The following is a 24,404-nucleotide window of genomic DNA, read 5'->3' as shown; positions in this document are numbered from 1 at the left end:
AAAATAATTCCTAGAATATATCTTTTAGAAAAATGTCTGATCTTGATTTAAAAACTGTCAGTGATGGAAAGTCCACCACGACCCTTGGTAAATTGTCCCAATGATTAATTACCGTCAAGTGTTTGTTTGTATTATGTTTGCTTATCTCTTGGGAAATACAGAAAACATAAATAGAATTTAGGCTCTTTTTCCCATAAAGGCATAATATCCTTTGAATACTCAGTTGAAATCTCCCTCTCTTTGGAAGCAAGTTCTATCAGTTTTTATAGTATGATGTGTTCTTGCTGTATTTATTGGATTTTTTTCTTTTTTTGTGTTTAGTTTAACAATGTAAATTTTGCTAAAGAGATCACGTTAATATGTTCTGTCCATATGAAAATAGTCTCCCTGCTGCTTGTACTTAGCTGCCTTTCCCTTTGGCCCACTTTGTAGAACATCTACAGCACTTACTGCCTCGTACCTCTTCTAGCTATGGGATTCTCTCTTTGAGGGCACTGCACAGTCAGATCCTCTTCTGCCTGATGAGGATTAGAGAAATTGGTGGCTTCTGTGTGTGTGGTTTCTTTTCCTCCTCCCTTTCCCCCGGGAAGGAGAACTTGACAACATCCTGTATCTGACCATTGATGCCCTACCAAGGAAGGCATTACAAGAGCTGACTGGAAACAAGAATTATGTTTCATGAAAAATTTTGAGGATTCAGAATTTTCATTCCACCTAGAAAGAAAACCGATCTTTTGACTTTCCCCATAAACGAGGGAGGGAAGGAGAGAGACCAGAATACCCCAGAATGTCCAATAACCTGTTGGCTAAGGCACTTGCGTGGAACATGGAAGACCCAGGTTCAAGTCCCTGCTCTGCCTGATTCAAGAAATATGTTAGCCAGGCAGTCAGATTGCACAGATTATGCTCTGAGGAAAAAGTCTGGAGTGCACATTTTAACACACTTAAAACCACTGTCACCAAACAAGAACACTTCACCAGAGAAGTAGACTGCATCATTGAACAGGCCACCCAAATACCCTGTATTGAAGCAGGTTCTCTCAGGAAAAAGCCCTTTGATCACACACTCCTAGTCCATAGACTCATAGGACTGGTAGGGACCTCAAGAGGTCTTCTAGGCCAGTCCCCTGCACTCAAGGCAGGATGAGCCAATGATTCATTGTAATAAGAGCAAAAGCAAAACTGCGATTGTGGTCCGTGCTTACAATTAAATGTGCACACGGATTAATGTACAGATGGCAACAACTTTGTGTAATGATATGCAAGCTTAACAGAAATTTGTCAAAATGCACAGCGACATCGGGGGACCTGATATATCTGGAGGAATCAGCTTTGCTAGTTATTCATTGCTTGTGGGTAAAGCTTCATTCCATGCCCTCTTCCCCCCCCCCTCCAGTTTGAGAACCTCTGATCTAGACTATCCCTGACAGGTGTTTGTCTAACCTGCTCTTTAAAATCTCCAATGACGGAGATTCCATAACCTCCCCAGGCAATTTATTCTAGTGCTTAATTACCCTGACAGGAAGTTTTTCCTAATGTCTAATCTAAACTGCCCTTGCTGTAATTTAAGCCCATTGCTTCTTGTCCTATCCTCAGAGGTTCAAGAGAACAATTCTTCTCCCTCCTCCTTGTAACAACCTTTTATGTACAGTACTTGAAAACTGTTATTTTGTCCCCCCTCAGTCTTCTCCAGACTAAACAAACCCAATTTTTCAATCTTCCCTAATAGATCATGTTTTCTAGACCTTTAATCGTTTTTGTTGCTCTTCTCTGGAATTTCTCCAATTTGTCCACATCTTTCCTGAAATGTAGTGCCCAGAACTGGACACAATACTCCAGTTGAGGCCTAATCAGCGTGGAATAGAGTGGAAGAATTACTTACTGTGTCTTGCTTACAACACTCCGGCTAATACATCCCAGAATGGTGTTTGCTTTTTTTTAACAACAGTGTTACACAGTTGACTCATATTTAACTTGTGATCCATTCTGACCTCCAGATCCCGTTCCACAGTATACCTTCCTAGCAGTAATTTCCCATTTTGTATGTGTGCAACTGATTGCTCCTTCCTAAGTGGAATACTTTTACTCTTAAGTCACCTACCACCCCACACTAGAACTCCCATGGGGTATCATTAAACATTAACAGCCCATACACGATGGGGAAAGAAACCTTTCCCAACCCCCGCTTCTGGCTTTCAAGCAACACCCTCCAACTTTGCCAAGCTCATCATGAGAAGCAAGGTCTCCCTACAGACCAGGACACATCAACTCAAAGCAGCACCAGACCCTGCCAGAACAACAGATGCAAAACCTGCAAACATATCTCCACAGCTACGATGATCAATACCCCCACAACAAACCTTTCAAGATTCATGGGTCCTACACATGCATATCACAACATGTGGTATATCTCATCCAGTGCACTAAATGCCCCAATAACTGTGTGGGTGAAAACAAAATATCGTTATTCTCTCAAATGAACTCTCACAAAAAAATGATAAAAGTCAAAAACACTATGTCACCTGTGGACGAACAGGTTTCACAACGTGATAACTCCATATCTGACCTCTCAATCCTCATCCTCAAAGGAAATCTGCACAGCATCTTCAAAAGACAAGTCTGGGAACTTAAATTCATCTCTCTGCTAGACACTAAAAATCATGGACTTAATAAAAACACTGGATTTATGGCTCATTCAGCAATCTGTAACCCACTAACCCTCCTTTGTTGTATGACTGTAGACGAGTTAACTGCCTACTTCACCTTGAATGTTCTGTTCTACCTTGTATTTAGCTGTGACACTCTGAGGGTATGTCTACTCTGCAATTAGACACATGTGGCTGGCTTATGCCAGCTGGCTCAGGCTAAGGGGCTGTTTAATTGTGGTGTAGACATTTGGGCTCAGGCTGCAGCCTTTGCTCTAGGACCCTGTGAGATGGGAGGGTCCCGGAGACGTCCTTGAATGTCTACACCACAGTTGAGCAGCCCTTTAGCCCAAGCCCCAAGGGCTAGAGTCAGCTTGCATGGGCCAGCCTTGGGTGTCTAATTGCAATGTAAACATACTCATAGTATCTTTTCCAGGCCTGAAGAAGAGCTCTGTGTAAGCTCGAAAGCTTGTTTCTTTCACTAACAGAAATTGGTCCAATACAAAATATTATCTCATCTACCTTGTCTCATCCATATTCGAAATAGGGCTGAGCTGCAAAATATCACCGAGTTTTCCAAAGTGTTGAGTGTTCAGAGGTCTGCCCTTGGATTTTGCATCTCTCTAATTCACATATTTATAGTCAAAAGTACAGTTGAAAGATGGCTGTGGTGATTATGGTCTGTGAATATTTTTCTTTCTTTACTTGTGACCACCTAATATCTTGATTGCTTAATAAAAGTGGCTTGAGTTAAACAGATGCCACAAATATGCAGCAGAATCAATTCAGCATTGTTCAAACAAAGCTAAAGAGGTAAAAGCCGTTTTGTTTTGTAAATCTGTCAAGTTTTAGTTGTTAAAGCAGTGGGAGTCTTTTATTTTCCCTGTGAGTGTTGGATGCAGAACAATTGCTAGTTAGCCTGAAGGAAAATATAAAATCAGAATTTCCCATGGATTATGAAGCGAGACTTACACAACAGTTTTGATAACTTCCTGCCATGCGTGACAGAAACAAGGATTGGATTTGTGGGCCTATATGTTAACCTTAATGGCTCAGTTTTAGAAATTAGTACTTTATATCAAATCCTTATGGATTTCAAATAATCTGCGCTGGTTCATTATAAAATTTGTTAGATGATTGTCAGTAAATCTCCTTTTAGGATTAGGTTTACATTACCTAATTAATCCAAAGAGAAGTAATAGCTCTACTACACACTCCTTCAAAAAATAGTTCAGTACATTCACAGCACTGAATCTACTTTATGGAAAACTACATTAATGTGGCTAATAATGAAAAATGAACATTTTTTTTAGTGTATTCTGGCCTTATATTTAAACTGGTTGTTTTTTCTTTAGAATTTTTTTTAAAGGATTTTTTGTGTGTGCGCGCAATACTTACAATAAGCCCCTATTATAAATAGATTTAAAAAAATGTTTGAATGCAAAAGCATTTTGGGTCTCTAAAAATCATCCATTGTTATTGTTTTTCTTTCACTTCTTTAGCACACATTCCTTAGCTAGCCTTACAAAGATTAGTCTGTATTTAAGATAAATGGATTACTGTGTCCTAATAAAAGAAAATGATCACTGATGTTTCCAATTTTTTGAAAAAAAAAATTGGAAAAATTTCTTTACTACATTAGTAAGGCTGACTTAAGGTTTTTTAAGGTGACAAAATATTTAACTATAAGGGTGGTTAAGCTCTGGCATAGGCTTCAAAAGGAGGTTGTGGAATCCCTGTCATTGGAGGTTTTTAAGAATAGGTTGGACAAACACCTGTCAGGGATGGTCTAGGTTTACTAGGTTCTGCTTCAGTTCAGGGGGCTGGACTTAATGACCTTGTGAGGTCTCTTTCAGCCCTATGTTTATATGGTTCTATAAAACAATATTGAACTACTGTTTTGAGGTCCAATCCCACAAAGATATGTATGCAAGTAGTCTCCTTGAAACAAATTAGAACCGTTCATGTGGCTAGCGATACTAATGTGCATAAGTCTTTGTAGTATCAAGGGAAGTCTACACTACAAAATTAAGTCTACTTAAGTTATGTCGACGTACAGCTACCTCAGTAATTACATCAGGTTTTTGTGTGTGCACACAACAGTCCTGTCAGCAGTGCGTTTCCTCAGTACGAGCACTTCCCCCGATTTAACTGTCATTGTGGGGCAGTGACAGGCCGGAGCTCCAGGCTGTCAGCCACCAGGGGCTGACAGCTGGAACAGTCAATGCAGTGTCTACACTGACACTGCCTCAACCTAACTACATTGACCTAAGCGTTACGCCTTTTGCAGACGTGGAGTTATTAGGTCAGTGTAGTGGGTAACTTACATTGGTGGGAGCAATGTTGTAGTGTAGACACTTAGAGTTATGTCAACATAAGCTGCCTTACGTTGACCTAACTCTGTAGTGTAGACCAGGCCTCAGTCCCTTAAAGCCTGTTATTAAATAGAGCTCTGAGATGATCCCTTTAAGTCAGGTTTGAGGCACAGGGACAGCACTATGAGGCAGTTTGCTAATCCTGTTCTGTGGATTAGAGGACTAAATTTCCTAGCTCCTACTTCCTTCAGTCCACTAGAACACTGCCTCTCCTCTTGGTGACTCAGTAAGGTGTCACTTTTCCCCCTCTGAGTCAGTACTGAATCAATGCCCTAGCAAGGCGTCAGTTGGCACTGATTTGTTAGAGTTTGTGTCTTTTGGGGTATGTCTCTCTGCAGAGTTATTTTGGGCTCTTACTTGGCTGTTGCCCCTAGCCCCTCCCTTCTCCTCTCCCCTGTACTGTCCACATATAAAGCCGTCTCACCCAAGTTTGGTGGTATTTTAAACTCAGGCTGGTTGGCTTCTCTGGGGGTATAGGCTAGAACTTGGGTGCTACTTTCACTCGGGCTGGTAACCAATGTACCTTGCAGTGAGGAATGTTGATGATCCTCCAGTGCCTTCCCAAAATTCCACCTGTTCCCAGAAGGACAGACAAATTGTCCTACAATTCACTGGGGGAAAGTATCCTAGAGCAGCTTAGCTTAGTGCAGCACACAGAACCATGGGATATGCCCCCAGAAAGCCTATTGATGCACTTGGGTGAGTGCAGCATCAGTGAGGCCATAGTAACTTGGCTGTGTCTTTGCAGTATGCTTGCACCTGCATGCTGTTAAGCAACTACCATGTTTCACCTAAAAAATGAGTGCATTTCAGTAATTGACTGTGATTTCTGTATATGTAGTTTATTTGGGATCTTTTGAAATCAAAGATTCTATATAAATGTATTATTTCCTCAACTTCAATAGCAGAAAAATTAGAAGCTGCTTAACATTCACTGTTTGGGTAAGCTGTGAAAGTTTATAAACTAGACAGTATTTCTTTAGTTATAGGTGTGGATTTATTCTTCCTAATTATAGTACTTTTCTAGGAGGGGCTGATGAAATGAATCACTCAGTTTTAGAACTGTACTTACCTACCTTGTTCCGCCTACTTAAAGAAGAGTAAAATTCTTTTTTATTTCTCGTGTTCTGTATCTTGCATCAGGCCACTCTGTTGAAATTCTTACCTTCAGTTTGATTGAAGTAATTTAGCTAAGTGACACAGATGTAGTCTAGGTTTTGAAATATGTCCCTAAAATGAACACACGAACATGCTAAACCATTTCCTCATCTCTTTGGAGTTTTTAATATGTAAGAAGTTCCCCTATTTTTAATTTTGACTTGTAAACCCAATGAGTATTTTACTAGTACTTGCATATGTCATTTGCTATTACTTTACTTCATAAAATAGCTTGGGTTGAAGATCTGAATTTCCCATTTTTCTGAGTAAATTTGTAACCCATTGGTCAGAGAGCATGTGCGTCCATGTCTGTCCATCCCCTTCTGTTCCCAGACGGGGTGTGAGTTTGTTAGCTTGTGCTGTAAAGACTCAAGCATTTCAGCTATGGAAGTCCCCAGTTCAAACCTTAAGTGATGGTCAAGATGGTGACTGTTAGATATGCACATGTTGAGACCATAAAGCTTAATCATCAACCAGATCTTTGTTATATCCAGTTTCCATAAAAATATTTAAGTATTCATGATATTTAGTTTCCTCCATTTCCTGGTTTGTCAGGTCAGAAGTAAGAAAACAAGTCCTTTAAAGTGTGGTTCTGCTCTGAGAAGTGGCACTACAAAAAATGTTGTGGTCATGGTAACCTGTACATCTCAGTTATTCCATTTCTAAAGTATTCCGTTTGCAAGTTTAAAAAAAAAATTTGTTTTTAGACTGACAGCTGTGCAGACTTATTTTGAGATCTGAGAGTCAAGCTGAGTTTTTTACTGTTCTTGCATCATCTTCACTAATAAAGGTTCTACAGGCGTTAAGTGACACCTGTAAATTCCCTTGCTTTGAATGGCTTTCCACATGTGTAATTGATCAAATTTAGTACACAAGCCTGCTGCACAAGAAGGAATAGTATTAAAATTCTCTGAGCTGTGGTGACTCTGCACAAGTAATCAAAAGTAAAAGCAGAAAAAATATGCATTTGTAAATAGCATAAACAGATGTAAAGTTATATACACATAAAATCAGGTCTGAATACGGAGTCGCTTTTGCAGGTAAAATGGTAATTTAAAAATATGGCACCTGTAACCCATCATTTCTTCCAGCTCCTGATTAAGGGGCAGATTAAAATTAAATTATTTTCCTTATTCTTCTCTCTCCCTTCTCTTCTTTTGTTCTTTTCATTCTTCTTTCCAGATGGAAATGCTCAATTACTGGGCCCCAATCAGCAGGAGTGGATCTTGAAAGAGAAGCCCATCACCCAGTTCCCTTGCAAAACTCCTTGCTCCACTGTATTCACATTAAACTGCTTGGCTTACCAAGCTCCGCAAGTAACCTAAGAAGGGTGGAACAGGGCAGCAGCAGCTTCCCTTTCAAACTCTGATCCTGCCAAACAGTAGATTTGTAGTTGTCTTGAACATCTACTCAGGTTGCTCTTGCTGATACAGCTTCAGGGTTAGAAGGAAGAGTAGGAAGAAAGGAGAATTGGAGTGGAATGGGGAAAGAGGGTTTAAACAGGAATTCAGATACAAACAATGTTATATCTTCTATATGGAATATTTTTTGGCAATTACTATTACACTAGAAGGTTTTCATTTGGTTTCTTTTTTAACAAATCATTTTATGAAGATTCATTGACAAACAACTAATTGTTCTAACACGGGAAGGGGTGTGGTTTTTTTCCCTGCTAGTTATATGCCTTGTGCCGCAGTGCACTCCAGAAGTGCATATGTTGATAGGTGAACAGGCACAAACTATTGAATGGTGTTTGCTTACATGTTCCTTGGTTTTTAGTTACTCAATTTTATTCTGTTGGCATGCCCTGTTATCATATCTGTAGAGTTGGCCAGAAAATGGAGATTCCTTCTGACCAAAGATTTAGTGGGAAAAGATTTCCAGAAGACTTCTGTTTTGGGAGAACCAAAGTAAAATTTTCAGCTTCTGGGTGAAAGTAAAATTGACAAAAAACTGTCCAGGTGGGCAACCTGGGAGCCATCACTTCAGATTTTCTCTCAGAAAATCAATTTTTCAGCAACATTGAAATTTTCCTATGGAAAACTTTAATTTTGTGAAACAGGCATTTGCTGTTTGGAAAATAATGATAGTGGAAATTTCCTGACCAGCTCTACTTGCCTGCTGCTCTTCTAGCTTTTAACCTATTGTATTTGGTAAGCAGGTACTTTACTGAATGATCCTAGTCATTACAGTGTCATTGTAAAATCAGTGGCTGGCTTTGTATCACTAATATTTGATTTGTCCAGTTAAAAATGTACTGTAGTAAACAATATATTAGAATAATCATGCTCTTTAGTCTACTCCTTTTATGCCGAGTATCTTTGCTTGAGAATGTAGAACTGAGGACTCCTCTGAAAATATAGTACCTCAACTGGGTGTTTTATGCTCTGAAAGGCAGAGGAGGAGTATTCAGAGACTCTTGAATTATTCATTTATATATTTCAGTTGTGTAATTCAGATTTAAAGTGTATTTAAGCATTGTTCTTTCTCAAGCCTCTAGCTAAAACTTGTGCTGTCCTTTGGAAGACAGCGTTGTACGAGAACACATGATAACATATCAATCTTAAACAAAGAGCTCTGCTCGGCCTTACCTATGATAGGTGCTGCTGCTGCTCCTCCATAATGTTATTTAGCATAGCTGTTTGCAGCCCCGTTTTACTAAAGATGACTCAGAATTTGTTTGCTGTCAGTGTTAAAAGATTGAACAGTGAGAACACTTAAATCTAAAACTCTCACAACCACAAAATGGTTACATTAATCTTTTTTTCCCCAAAAGGTATGCAGATTGTATAAATTAGATATAGGTTAATGTCATCCTTCTAGGATTTCAAGTGGATGTTATGATTTAACGTTTCTTCTCTTCAGATGTATATTTTTAAAAAGTGTGTGTGGGGGTGAGTGGGTGGGTGGCGGGGAAGCCTAGGTTTCTTTACCATAGGCCAGGCCTGCACAACATGCGGCCCGCGTGGGCTCACTGTGCGGCCCGCGGGGGGTGAGTAGGTGGGCTCACTGTGCGGCCCGCGGGGGGTGAGTAGGCAAGCGGCGGGTGAGGGAGGGGGGCTGAGGAGGCGAGCGGGCAGTGGTGGGGGGTGAGTAGGCAAGCTGAGGGGGTGGGGACTGAGGAGGCGAGCGGGCGGTCAGTGGCGGAGAGGCCGGCAGCAGGGGGGGTGGGGCTGAGGAGGCGAGCGGGCAGGCAGTGGCGGGGGTGCAGGTGAGCCAGCGGTGGGGGAGGGGGGCTGAGGAGGCAAGCAGTGACTTGATGGCTGACCTGGTCTACTGATCTGGTCTGGCTCCCATCCCCTCTCCAAGGGTTGCAGCTGTCTGTAGGTGCTGCCTTCCATGCCTTCCTCATTCACACCTCATTCATTCAACAGGGCAATTGATTACAAAGTGGGGGGGAAGATCTTATTCTACTTCTAGCAAAAAGACATTTTTCTTTTACCTTAATTATACTACCTTAGGAGCCCACTATAACATATTACAAAGGTTCAATACTGCTGTTCTTTAAATTAATGGAGATATCCTATTTCCTAGAACTGGAAGGGACCTTGAAAGGTCATTGAGTCCAGCCCCCTGTCTTCACTAGTAGGACCAAGGACTGATTTTTGCCCCAGATCTCTAAGTGGCCCCTCAAGGATTGAGCTCACAACCCTGGGTTTAGCAGGCCAATGCTCAAACCACTGAGCTATCCCGCCCCCAGTGGTGCTGGGGAAGGAGGGTTTGTTTCCGCGGGGCGGGCGGCGCTGGGGGGGGGCGGGGTTTCGGGGGAGGGTTTGTTTCCGCGGGGCGGGCGGTGCTGAGGGAGGGAGTTTCGGGGGGGGGGGGCTGGGCAGCGCTGGGGGTTGTTTCGGCAGCGCTGGGGGGGGGGTTCCGCGGGGCGGGCGGCACTGTGGGGGGTGTTGTGTTTTGGGGGGGCTGGGTAGCGCTGGGGGGGGGGGTTCGGCCCTCAGCTGTTTTCTTTGGAGTAATATGGCCCTCGCCGCTTTACGAGTTGTGCAGGCCTGCCATAGGCTAAAAGTGTCCCCATTAAAAATAGATGTATGTGAAATCTTTGCTTAAATATGTCTCCATTTTTGTTTTGGAGGAGTTAGGACAGCTTGCTAGTGAATGTTCATCTCTTCAGCATGGCTCACCTTTTCATCTTGATTACCAAGTCTCTTTCACATTGGTGAATAATGTTGTCAGCCCAGCACCAGTGAAGGGAAGGAAAATTCACAAAAAATATGATGGGCAAAAATGCAGTAAAAGCATTTCACAGGAAAGATGTAAAGATAAATTCACTAATGACTGAGGCATGCTGATATTACAGTGATGAATGCCAAAGAGGAGATCATGAGGAACTGAAGCATTAATAATGTTAGATTAAATTGAGAGAGCATGTGGTAGCCACTCTGGAATAGAAGACATGACAAACAACATTTTATGAATTATTCAGTTTATTTCTCTCTAATATTCCAATTCTACTTTCACATTAAACAGATTATTTATCTGTGTATTTCCAGACCATTTGAATCAGATTTCTGAGCATTGTCTTGTTCAGCTCTTACAGAAATTCAGGGCTTTGATTCATGGATAAGTTAAACTGATATAACTTGCATACAAAAAAACTACATTTAGAAGTTCTTTTGTTCGCAGAGGTAAGCACTTAAAAGTTAGGAAATGCCAGAATTGAGGTTTCCTTATAAGCTTAATTTGGTCCCCTTGTGTGTATGCATTATGATGCATACTTTAATTACATGATCACATACTGTTTTTAATATAGGACCCATTTTTAGTGCATAGCATGGATGGTGCTTGGAAAATGAAGCAGCTGTTTGCTATTTATTTTTATCCTCATAATTCCAATGTGTGGCTCCATGCCTTATTTACTGCATGCCATCCAACCCCTGCACTGACTACAGAATGCTTCAGTTCCTCATGATCTCCTCTTTGGCATTCATCACTGTAATATCAGCATGCCTCAGTCATTAGTGAATTTATCTTTACATTTCTCCTGTGAAAAGAGAGTATTATTATGATCATTGTACCGTGGGTAAACTGCGACAGATAGTGACTTGCCCAAGGATACACAGTGAATGCTGCAGAGGCAGGATTGGAACTGAGGATGACCACCTCCTCCCATTGGGACTTGTACTCCTAAATCTCTTGGGCTTTTTTGAAAATCTCCCCCCCCCCCCCCTTTTTTTTTTAAATGAATTTGAAAAAGTCATTTAAAGACATACAATTTAAGGGCACTCTATTGAAATTAGACAATCTCAAATAATTCAAGTTGTCAACATCCCTTATAGGAAACTGCCAGCATTTAAAATATTCCAGTCTCCCAGGTTTGTTGGATTGTACATTTGCATTTTTATAGTAGGCAGCTTCCTGACTGTAGGTAAATCTGTTAACCAACACTTTAAGACTGATCTGTTGGGAATTAAGTTGAAATGTTTGTTCGTTTCCACAAAACTTTCCCCACTCCAGTGACAACTGTACATCATTCTCTACTTCCATGTATCAGTCCCTCTGTGAGTCTTTAGGCCCTATTGCATAGTTGGATCCACACAGCGCAGGCAGATTCTTGCCTCCAAGGAGAACTCTGTTGAAATCAGGATCAGGGTTTTAGTTTGTAAACTTGATGGAGCAGGAATCCTCTTCTTTGCTTGGCAAGTTTGCCCAAATTTAAAATGCTATACACACTTTTTAAGGTAATATTATGGTAAAATTATGTTTTATTGAAGAATGCATTGTTTTTCTTTGAAGGGTAGTGTGTCGTGTATTGTGGCCACAATTAAGATTACATCGTGGTTAAAGCACATATTACATCTTTTAAAGCACTTATGTTTTACAAGAAGCAAACTTGATTGGGCAGTGGCTAAGAGACTTAGATTATTTTTGGAGGTACAATTTTTAGAACCAAATAAATTGGTTTACACCATAAAAAGTAAGCACAGAACAGAGATGGTTACTTGGTAGTAGTTTCTAAGAATGATAGCAAGTGGGCTGCCTCTTTTATTTTTCTGGCTACTGAGGTCGGATTTTTGCCAGTGGGAATCCTCTGAGTGTCATTTCATAAAATTCTTATCTTTAGTCCCCTTCCCCAGAGATGTTAGAATTGACACAGAAGCCAGCAAAGGCTCTGTTGAGTTTTTAGAGCTTAGTAAAAAATATAAATAGAAGCATATAAGTTGTGCAAATCAACTCTGCTGCCTTCATTTTTTTCATTCCAAATCATAAACACCAGTTCCCTCCGCAGTCCTGCTACTGGTTTTGGAGTACATTTTAACCCTTCTATTTGGTGGGATTTCCCCCCCCCCCCCTTTTTTTTTTTTAATGTATTGCAGATATGCAATTAACAGGGGCCAATAGCCCTTCTTTCTCTTCTGAAACGACTTCAGAATGATAATAAGCAAGGGTGAGGCTTTTTTAAAAGCGCTGAGGAGGAAGTTCACTTCTGACAGGGTTATTGTAATCAGGTTTATCATGGGAGCCTGCTGTTGTGTAACAGATACTCTAGCTTGTCTCTACCTGTCTTAAAGCATTGCTTAATGAAGGAAAACAAACCTAATAAAATATTTGTGAAATTCAATAAAACTTGTTCGCAAGCTTTAAATTTTAATACTTGTTAGACAATTCAGCACAACACTAGGTAGCATTTTAAAACTTATTAAGCTTAAGTGTTGTAATATAAGTGATCATTATCACTCAGATTTGCCTTGTGAGCATGTGCAAAGCAACACTCAACGATGTGTCTTTGCCAGTTTAATAATATATTAGAACTCATTCAACCAGAACTTTTTTTTATCCAAAATTACCCAATAACCAAAGTAGTGTTATGCATCCCCAAGAAGTATTGTATTGAAAAGTCTTCCAGATAGAATGGAGAAATGGAATTTATTTGGCTATCTAGCAAAGCAGGCTTCTTCTGTATTCAGTATTCATCCTCTGATCCCTGTTTGTTTTTTGTTTTTTTTTCCCTTGTGTGGACAAGACAGCAACCAGTCCTGCATTCTTCAAATTGATATGTGATATGATTGCACCATTAGGTAGTCATTCTCCATAGCATACCAAGGATTTGCTCACAGAAGTGCATTGATCATTCTCTATATGTTGAACCTTTTTAAATGAAAGCTTTTCCTGAATAAAAAACATTCCTCTGATGCCCAGAACAGCCCTCTGGAGTAAGTTTTGGCTTCTGAAGCAACACTGGTAGCTTTAACTGAGAGTTTAAAAGGTGCGGTTATTCTAGGAGATGGACAGTGTGCCAATGTTGCTTTTCATATGGTTTGATAAGGATGATCTTGGCTGCATTTTTAATATCCTAGAGAGTTTAGGAAACCATCTCAACAACATACATGCCAGGCTCTACAAGGTGGACAAGTCTAATGCTACTATTATCCTAGTGCTTTGTTCCTGTAGAATCTTGTAAAACTTATTTTAAATGTGACATTGATCTGTGTATTTCTTTTCTTTTTTAGTGGAGGAGTCCTCACAAATTTTTTCTCTTCTTTGGAATATTGAACAGTTATCTAAATGGAGCTGTAAGAATTTCACCCTTTATTCTTTCCTGCCATTTGTTCACCTTTAGTAAACTCAGGCACGCCCCTCCATTATTACATCAGCAGCAACATGTGATTCATAGATATTAGGATTGGAAGAGATGTATGCAGTCATCTAGTCCATCCCTTATATCACTGTTCTATATTTCTTAAACATTCCTTACAGATCCAATATTTTTTTAGTAAAGTCTTTCGCTGTGGAAAATGTAAGCACGCCATATTAGAAATGAACTATAAAACAGAAGTAACTATGCTATTTTCACTGCCCAAGTTGAATGTGGTGCAAAAAAATAAAAAGTATTATTGGTGGAAAGTAAACTTGATTTTTAAAATCTTTCACTTTTAATAATCTAAGGTGTTAGGAATACATTATATGGTAATTGCTTTGATGACATTCCAGAACAATTTTAGAGCCCTTAGTACCTGGAAATATTGTAAAAGTTCTTCTGGTCAATGCATTTTGGTGAATTCCTTTTCCATATGGGTACCTGACTTCGCTACATATCTTTGAAGAGACGTTTCATCTGTTTGATCTGAACGTGTGTTTTGTCAACCTTGGGGGATGATCCCAATGAGCTCGCAGTTTGGCAGGTGGATAGAGTTTAGGGGAACAGGAAAAATGTCCTATACAAGTCATCAAAACTCACTATAGATAGCATTGGCAGAAGTGGGTTTTTAAGATGTACTTAAAATGGGGAAAGTAAGGGTCTTGTGGTGGATGATCTCAAGGAGTTAGAACCACAGTGGAGGCTGCATGGAAGAATGTTCAGATGATTGAGAGGCTGACAAATGGGTAGAGAAGGGTGAGAGAGTGACTGATCTGAGAGCAACACAAGGCAAATAAGGACATTCCATTTTAATGTAGGAATTTTTAAGCTGACAGTCTCGCCAAGAACATCTATCTAATACAAAGTACTGAGTCACCAGCTCATTCTCATTCCGTTTCAAATATCAGTGTGACGTTGCAGTCTATATGATTTTATAAAAATATGCTAATGAGTGAATATAATGTAACTGGAATATGCTTCATGCAAAAGGTCTCTTGTAAGGTATCATTACAAAACTTATAATCTACTAAGTGTGATCATCCTATTTGTATAAATGTACCACTCTTGTATCTGAAAATAGAAATTTGAAATATAACTCTGAGGGCCTATTGTAATTATGCAAAGTGTGGGCCATTAATGGTGATTTGGAATCTTGATGACTCCCATTAACCAGGACAGTTGACTGCAGATGGCTGTGTTTTACTTGTAAGTCTTCCTGTATATGTGTGTGCTGGCAAGTGGGCAATGAAGTCTTGCAGTGACATGTGATCATGTCACCTGAACTGGAATCCATCTTTAACCTGGTGTCTTTCTATTGAGAAGGAGGGGGTGGGAACCCAGAGAGGGACAAAGGATTCCTGCCTTATGCAAAAGATATATAAAGGGGTGGAACAGAACAGAGGGAGGGGAGCCATCATGAAGAATCCCCTAGCTACCACCTGAGCTGAAACAAGAGCTGTACCAGGGGAAAGAATTGTGCCCAGGCCTGGAAGGTGTCCAGTCTGAGGAAAAAACTTACTGAAGCATCTCTGAGGGTGAGATTATCTGTATTCAGTTTGATTAGACATAGATTTGCGCGTTTTATTTTATTTTGCTTGGTGACTTACTTTGTTCTGTCTGTTACTACTTGGAACCACTTAAATCCTACTTTCTGTATTTAATAAAATCACTTTTTACTTATTAATGAATTCAGAGTATGTATTAATACCTGGGGGAGCAAACAACTGTGTATATCTCTCTAGAAGTGTTATAGAGGGCGAACAATTTATGAGTTTACCCTGTATAAGCTTTATACAGGGTAAAACGGATTTATTTGGGTTTAGACCCCATTGGGAGTTGGGCATCTGAGTGTTAAAGACAGGAACACTTCTGTTAGCTGCTTTCAGGTAAACCTGCAGCTTTGGGGCAAGTAATTCAGACCCTGGGTCTTTGTGGAGCAGATGGGCGTGTCTGGCTCAGCAAGACAGGGTGCTGGGGTCCCGAGCTGGCAGGGAAAGCAGGAGCAGAGGTAGTCTTGGCACATCGGGTGGCAGCCCCCAAGGGGGGTTCTGTGATCCAACCCGTCACAATCAGTTTGGTTGTAAATTTCACACCTGGCACAGTTATTGGAACTAGTGTCAGCTCTGTTATGAAATCAGCTAGTGGCTATATTAGCACTTCTGCATCACCCAGAAGCTATGGCTCCTCACTGCACCACATTTCAGATTATTAGACACATGCAGGTTATTCTAGTTTACAAACTTGATTTACTAGCTCTTTTACAATAAATAGCTTACTGTGTTTTGTGTTTATATTTGCCTTTATAAAGAATATATGTGTTGCACCAACTTTTGGGTGTAGTTATAATTTTTTAAAATCCCCCTGCCCCCCAAATCATAGCTTGATCTTCTCCTAAGTCTTCATATTGGAATAATCAATATCCTAGTCAGTGGGCCTTGTCACCCTAGCACATTTTTCCAAACTAGTCTGGGGAGAGGTGGCTGGTCATAGGCTGCTTCAGATAGGTGAGAGTCTTTTCAGATAGTCCCACAGGTATTGAACCTCTTCATTTCAAAGAGGCATCTGGACACATGTAAAAGTACACCTCTACCCCCGATATAACGCTGTCCTCGGGAGCCAAAAAATCTTACTGCGTTGTAGGTGAAACCGCGTTATATCGAACTTGCTTTGATCCGCCGGAGTGTGCAGCCCCGCCCCCCCGGAGCGCTGCTTTACCGCGTTCTATCCGAATTCGTGTTATATCGGGTCGCGTTATATCGGGTAGAGGTGTAGCTGGAAAATAGGAGGCAGGATTGGCCTCTACCAGGTTCACTGCTAAAGAGGAGATGGAAAAAGGAGACCCTTTCAGCGACTGCAGCTGCTGACCACTATCAGTAGGGGAATGTTCAGAGGTGTAGAGAACAAGACAACTAGTCAATGTGCCCAGAGGAGCATGGGAAGAAGAAATCCTGATATCTAGACTGCATGTCCGGGAACGAAGGGACCAAGTGGAAGCAAAGCATGGTCAAAAGGAAAAGGAATAAGCAGTTCAAAAACATACAGGGAGAGAGGAATAAAACAGAAGAAGAGAAAATTAAATCAACAGCAAAGAAGACTGCATAGCAAATTCAAGAAGGATAGATCCTTATCACATTAAAGTTGAAGACAAATACATGCAAAACAATCGCTACAGGGATGTTATGTGATCACAAATGAGAGGAGAAATGGTCCATTGGCTTTCTCTATTGAGATGTGATCAATGGTAATAAAAAGTTTGCGAACCCTCAGTCTAAGAGAAGCAGGAAGAAAATGCATCTGAAAAGTTAGCCAATAGGTTCTCAGTTTTTTACATGTTGATCAGCAACATTCTGATACTGTCATAACAAGCATGAGAGGATGCAATCTGGGCTCACCCAAAACAATTACCTGTTTCTATGCCCTGATTATTCATAGTAACAATTTGGATCATCTACTTTGTGGGAACTAGTTTGTCCTCCTCTTCTATTACAGGAAAAAAATTCTCCCAGAGAGCTCTGAATGATAAAAGAATTAGCTAACTGAAACAATCCAACAAGTAGCACTCTGGATACCATATTCCAGGTGCTAATTTTCCTACAGAATAGTCTGCCTTGTGAGTTAAATTAAACAGTGAGGGATGAAAGTATAGTAGATATTCTCATGTAGTATCAAATTCCCTTATTACCTTCTAGATTCAAAGTATCTTGTTTTATAATATGTGGGGACAAGAGATAAAGGACCTTTCAAAGACCAAAAAGTTGCCCAAGAGCAGTTGCATCCACATACGGACAAGTCACTGAATCTCCCACATCAGTCTTCAAAAAACTCCAGTTTGCCAAAAGTATGAGAAGACTACTAGCTGGTTGTCATACGTATTATAATGGTTCTTCTGTCTTTGATCCTTGGAATTGTAAAATGCCGTCATGAACTTGTAGCTGAGAGTTACAAACTGTTTGGGGGACTCCCAAGGACGGCGAACAGTAAACAAAAGCACAGTAATTCCAGAAAGAGATGGATGGGGAGCCCTTGTAAATATTTAACACAAACACAGCTGAAAATATGTATGTGAAGAGAAACTTTGGGATTAGGTAACAAAAAAAAATTATACTTTGGTAATCTGAGGTATATGATCTAACATCTCCAACCACACCTTCCCTGAATTTAATCATGAGGTGCTGGAGGCAGGGCATTCTCAGTTGAGAGGGCCGTGACTACAAAACTTGCTTCCCTTGTTGGTTAATCGAAGCCTGTCTTGGTTGACTTTCAGGATGACTTGTTCTATCAGGCTTTTTCTGGGGAGGGACACACAAGTAGATGGGTGGAAGGTGATGAGTTTTGAGGCAGGGCAGTTTGACGTTTGCTATAAGTTTGTCTACAGTGAATGTATGTGTACCCAGATATGGGAACGTATTTTATAAACCCCCCTTTACTGCTGTAACATGAATACGTTCTTTGTGTGGTAGACTCTGCAGAAGTAGGAGTGAAAATTTTCACATGTGGACTTCACTGCAAAAGCTAATAGCTCTTTTGACATTAAACTGTGTAAAATGTTTGTTGTGATTAAGATGTTTCCGTGCTTTCTGAATGATAGAGCTCTCTACAGCCATTGTCACCCTCAACTAACTAGGTTCCTGATAGAAAATGATCGTGTGTGTTGTTTAACTTTAACTTTGCTATTTACAGACATGAAGAAAACAGAATCACTACTATGTGCTTTTGGCAATGCATAAGTCACTCAATCTAGCATTGTAATTATCTATCTCTTTGTAATAGGAAAAATACTTGAGTGTTACAGTAAATGTAAACAGGCTGTTGGGGTTTAAACCACAGGAGGAAGGAGGAATCAAGAGAAGGGTTTGGTTGGGGAGGCCTTGTCATGAATTAGTGTGCCCCTCCCAGTGTATTGTATGTCCCAATTCTATTAAATCCATTGTGAACACATACCCAGGGAAGAGCACTCCTGTCTATTTATACTCAAAAACATCCTTAAAAAGAGGCCACACTGTAGTATTTTAGGTTGTTGGTATCCTTTTGAACTATTTGTGGTGTTGTTTTTCACTGCAAACAAAATACTATTATTTAGGGAGTAGTATTTTACATCACTTAAAAAGCTGATCTTTACTATCTTATCATAAAATTAAACCTTGAATTTGGTTTGAAAAAATTGAACAAAAGCTATTTATAATCTTTTGTGAAGTACCGTGAATGCTTAAATAACAGTGGTGATGATGTTTGTTTAGTGACTTAGAAATGATGCATTTAAGCTGCTATGAATTCCTTATGTACCTCACTTTTCATCTTTAACACGGGGCCTGATTGATATTTAGGCAGATCAGTATTTGCGTTTCTTATTCTCATGGGAAAGTTCTGTCTCCACTATATCTAATTAAGTATATTATTTTTGCACTGTATCTATTTGCATTATTTGTTGATTTTCCAGTGTGCTCTTTCAGGACACTAGGAAAATTATGCATAAGTTTCAAAATCAGTGGGATATCAAAGAATGTATATAATTTCAAACTTGAAATCCTGACTATTTAAATTTTGTTCAACGATTATTCTGTTGTAAAACTGATGAATTGCTTCTTAGAATGATTGGAGGGGACTGTAAACCTTGATTTTTGTAGTATTCTGGTAACACATGTATTTCTTCTTTCTCGAGATAAGTCTAACAGGTGAGTAGATTACTTTTCATCACTGTTTGTTTAGAAAACAGTTATAAAAGTTACTCCTGTAACTTTAAGTGACTTCAATCGAACTATTCACATGCTTAAAGTTAAGCACATTCTTAATTCATTGCAGGCTTGGGGCACTTTTTAAAAATAGAAATACTGTTAGCAATCATTCAAAACTGTTAAGTGTGAATGACAGTTGAATTGCCTATATTAAAAGAGTTAAACATCACATAATGGAACAAAAAGAGACTATTGAATTTCTGTTGTTGTTGGTAGCATAATTATTCGGCTTTTTTTTAGCCTGGGTTATAAGATTTCAAAAATAGAGGTCCCAGTTCAGCAGTTCATTCTTATTCAGCAGAGCAGTAAAGCCTGCACTGAATAAAGCGTGTGCTTAAAATTGACACTATAGTGATGTATGTGCTTAAATATTTTGCTAAATATGAATAGACATAAGCACATGCTTTACTACTTTGCTGAATTGGGGCCAGAAACATTAAATAGCAGAGGAAAGAAAGGGGGAGGAGAAGCAGCTGCAGGTAGGGGAGGGGTTTTAGTGGATTATAGATTGTTGCAATAAGCCATAAATCCACTGTCACTATTCAGTCCACCTACTATAAAGAACTCAAAGAAGACCCCACACAATAATTTACACAGGAATTTAAGAATCTCATCAAATCCCCCCTCCTCAAACAACTCCGAGAGATTCTACCTACTCATCCTCCACGAACGTCTGTATGCTTCCCAAGATACACAAACAAGGGAACCGATAATATCTGGCCACGGCACTCCTACTGAAGGACTATTGGGACTCATAGAAACCATCCTCAAACCACTCATCACACAAAGGGTTAGCTTCTTCCAACTAACTTCCTCCACAAACTTCACAATATTAACAACCTTCCTCAGAACACCATCTTTGCTACCATGGAGGTCACCTCCCAGTACACGATCATCCCTCCAATGATGGCTTAGCTGCCTGCTCTAATATTTACAAGACAATGGACAACTCTCAGATATCCACCCCAGACACATCGCCAAATTCATCCATTTCATTCTAACCCATAACAATTTTACATTCAACAAAACACATTTTACCCAAATCCTGGGAACAACCATGGGTACTAGGATGGTGCTCCAAAATGCCAACCTCTTTATGCGCTACCTTGAAGAATTGCTGGGCAAATGCACCATGAAACCAATGGTGCACCAGAGATACATTGAAGATATTTTGATCCACTGGACAGACGACTTCAGCTCCTTCTTAGATTTTCAGCACAGCTTTACCAACCACCACCTGTCCATTAACCTCTCTCTGAAACACTCCCACACCAGCATTAACTTCCTGGACACCACGAGCAGCTTCAACAATGGAACCCTAGAGACAAATATATGCAAGAAACCCACTGATCACCATACCTACCTTCATAATCCAGTAACCATCCCAAACCTACAAAGAAATCTGTTATCTACAGCAAGACACTCAGATCTGGAGAATATGCTCTGAGGAGGAAGTCCAGGATATATGTCGTAACACAATCAAAACCACCTTCACCAAACAAGGATGCTCCATCAGAGAAGTAGATCACATCATGGAACGGGTCACCCAAATACCCAAGAGAACCTGCTTCAACACAGAAATAAAGCCCTCTCCAATCGCCCACCTCCAGTTGTCACCTGTCACCCCACACTGGCACCCATATGGGGTATCATCAAACAAGTACAATCCATACTCAATGAAGACCACCATCCTGAAAGAAATCTTTCCTGAACCGCCTCTTCTGGCCTTCAAACACCCCACCAACCTCTCCATACTCCTCATAAGAAGCAAGGTCCCCATAGACCAGGACATGTCAACTCAAAGCGGCACCAGACCCTGCCAGAACAACAGATGCAAAACTTGCAGACATAGCTCCACTATTACAATGATGAACACACCTTTCAAGACATGCCTATCACAACGTGGTGTATCTCATCCAGTGCACTAAATGCTCAAATAGCAACTATATGTGGTTACACCCATAATTGCCACACTCTTGAATAAACTCACACAGCAAAATGATGAAAGACAAAAATACCCCATCTGTGGGTGACCACTTTTCGCAAAGTGATCATTCAATATCTGACCTATCAGTCCTCATCCCCCAAGGAAACCTGCACACTTTCAAAAGATGAGCCTGGGAGCTTAAATTCATAAGTTTGCTAGACGCTAAAAATCATACACTGAATAGACACACTGGATTTATGGCTTATTACAAAAATCTATCATTCACTAACAACCGTCCTTGTCTCCTTGTGACTGGAGGGATGGTAATAGGACATTTTACCTTGAATGGTCCCTTGAAATATATGTGAACTACTTATACTAAACAATCTGTTCTACCTTGCGTTTAGCTGTGACACTTTGAGTAAGTTTTCCAGACCTGAAGAAGAGCTCTATGTAAGCTCAAAAACTTGTCTCTCTCACCAACAAAAGTTGGTCCAATAAAAGATATTACCTCACCCACCTTGTTTCTCTTGAGAAATGAGGTCAAATTCTGCTGCCCTTTATGTTCTTTATTCCTCAGGTAATCCTGTTGTGCTCATTTTGACTAAATAACAGAGTCTCACCATAAGTAATGTTTTTATCTAGAATTAATGTTACAGTGGAAGCTTGGAGATCTTTCTTCATGCGGTTAATAGATTTGAAAGGAGACAGTTGCAAGATTATTTCTATGAATAGGTATGGAAATTTGAAAGGGATTTTTGTATGAAGTTATGTTACAGAGCTACAGATTTGGTTATTTGTCTACCTTTGAGATGTCATGCTCCATTTGCAGTGCTTTAGGGTTTTTTTGAGAACCCAAAAATATGCTTGCTGCATCACAAACACGTCATGAACAAAGTTCTAGCTCCAAAGAGCATCCTGCATAATACCAATGCTTGTAGAGGTGCTAAAGGAAGGGCATGAACGTTTCTATATAACAATAATTGGAATTTGAATTAAGAAAGGATAACTAAAGATGCTGGAGTAAAATAAAAAAGCAAAACAGAAGAAACTTTAAACCTATTTTGTCTTTCAGTCTTGGCCTGTATATGAAGATGTGCATAACAAGATGTCTGAACTTGCAGCGTTTTTAGATTTGCCTTGTTTTCCAGCTATAACTGATAGCTGCTTTCTTCATCCAAACATCTTGTGCATTAAATATCTGATGGAAGCCAACTTACCTGGTAAATACTCTCTAAAACTTACCGTCTAATTAAATCTTGATCTTTGCATTCTGTAAATCTGCTAAGGCTCTCTAGTAAAAGAACTGATGAACTATTCACATACGAGCCTTATCATACTGTTATGACAGTGCTTCCCCTCTTCCTTCTAAGGGTACGTCTATACTTACCCGCTGGTTCGGCGGCAAGCAATCGATCTTCTGGGATCGATTTATCGCGTCTTGTCTAGACGCGATAAATCGATCCCGGAAGTGCTCGCCGTCGACGCCGGTAATCCTGCTCCGCAAGAGGAGTAGGCGGAGTCGACGGGGGAGCCTGCCTGCCGCGTGTGGACCCGTGGTAAGTACCTTTAAGTTCGAACTAAGATGCTTCGACTTCAGCTACGTTATTCATGTAGCTGAAGTTGTGTATCTTAGTTCGAACTGGGGGCTTAGTGTGGACCAGCCCTAAGTTTCTTAACATTTAGATATGGAACCCTGAAGATAATTAATACAGAAATAATTTAATAAGTTGGCTGAACATTGAAACATTATGGGCTTGATCCTGCAAGGTTCTGAGCACCCTGACCCCGACCCAGCAAATTGCTTAACAACGTGCTTACTTTAAGCATGTCAATAGTCCTGCCAATCGTCCTTAGGACTGTTCACATTCTTAAAGTTAAGCATGTGTTTAAGTACTTTGCTGGGTTGGAGGAGAGCACTTTGCAGGATCAAGCCCTATGTGTGGTACTCATTTTTAATTTCATGAGAGCTGATGTTCATTGTATACATGAATTTTTATAAGGTTGTTTTTGAGTGCCACTGTAGTTAGGGGACACTTCCTAAAAACAGAGTTTAAAGTGGAAATCATGGAGTTCATATTGCAATTGCTTCTGTTGCCTTAATCTCAATGTAAACATGTTTTGACATACATTTGAATAGCTAGTATTCATTTTTAAAAGTGACTTTTGAGACTCTTATTTTCTATGCAAGCTGTAACTAATTTCAGTAAGTTTTCAGTTGAAGTTATATTAAAATATATAAAATCTGGTCACAGAAATTGAAAGAAAGAATCCCATTTTTCTCTATACAATTATCTGAAGCTCAGCTGGAGATTTCTCAGTATTTCCAAACTGAAATGAAAAGTACCTTGTGATTCTAGTTCTCTGGGGTCACAGTGTCAGGGACTGTAAACCAGTTTCTGACTTGCTTGATTTCTGAGTTAACATCAGTATTAGTGCTATGTAAACATTTCATGTTTTTTTGTTTAAATAGTAAACATTCAAGATTGTCTAACAAATGACTATAGAAACTAGTATATATGCTATACATATTGGGCTTCCTTGCTGCAGGTATCACAAATGTCCCAGTTAGTCAAGATGGCTGTTTTCACCAAATAATTTAGAAATGGTAATTTATTTTTTTCATACATATCAGATATTTTATGAGTATACAACAATTCTTCTCACTGTGTGAGCTTGCAATTCTTATTTAAGGTCACATTTGAAAGTGTAAAAAGAAGAAACCTCACATTTAGGGCTAAAATTCCAGACTGGACATTCCATCTTTTAATCATTCTGTGCCTGTGTAGCATTGCACTATATATAACATCACATAATTTTGAAATCTTGAAATATCAACTAAGTGAATTGAGGATGGTCTGTAGGTCTGCAGTTTTCAGACTTACTACAAAGAAATTCAGAGTTGTCAGACCTTTTAAAATTATTACAAAAGAAGAATAGTTACAAAGGAACAACAAATGGAATCCACAATAAAACTTA

The 24,404-nt window shown here is 39.8% G+C and overlaps 1 protein-coding gene across 2 annotated transcripts in view; it reads left to right on the top strand.

Moving 5' to 3' along the window:
- The window catches only part of TAF1B (TATA-box binding protein associated factor, RNA polymerase I subunit B), a 60,112-nt gene that overhangs the window by 25,122 nt on the left and 10,586 nt on the right, over positions 1-24,404 (top strand). For both annotated transcript variants that reach the window (XM_065401707.1, XM_065401706.1), the window contains exon 9: positions 22,501-22,648. In XM_065401707.1, the coding sequence (XP_065257779.1) occupies positions 22,501-22,648 (148 nt within the window). The remainder of the gene's footprint in view (positions 1-22,500; positions 22,649-24,404) is intronic.

This window comes from Emys orbicularis, chromosome 3, assembly GCF_028017835.1.
Source record: "Emys orbicularis isolate rEmyOrb1 chromosome 3, rEmyOrb1.hap1, whole genome shotgun sequence".
NCBI lineage: Eukaryota > Metazoa > Chordata > Testudines > Emydidae > Emys > Emys orbicularis.
Note: the sequence above shows the minus strand (reverse complement) of the source record. Positions and strands in the feature narration are given on the sequence as shown.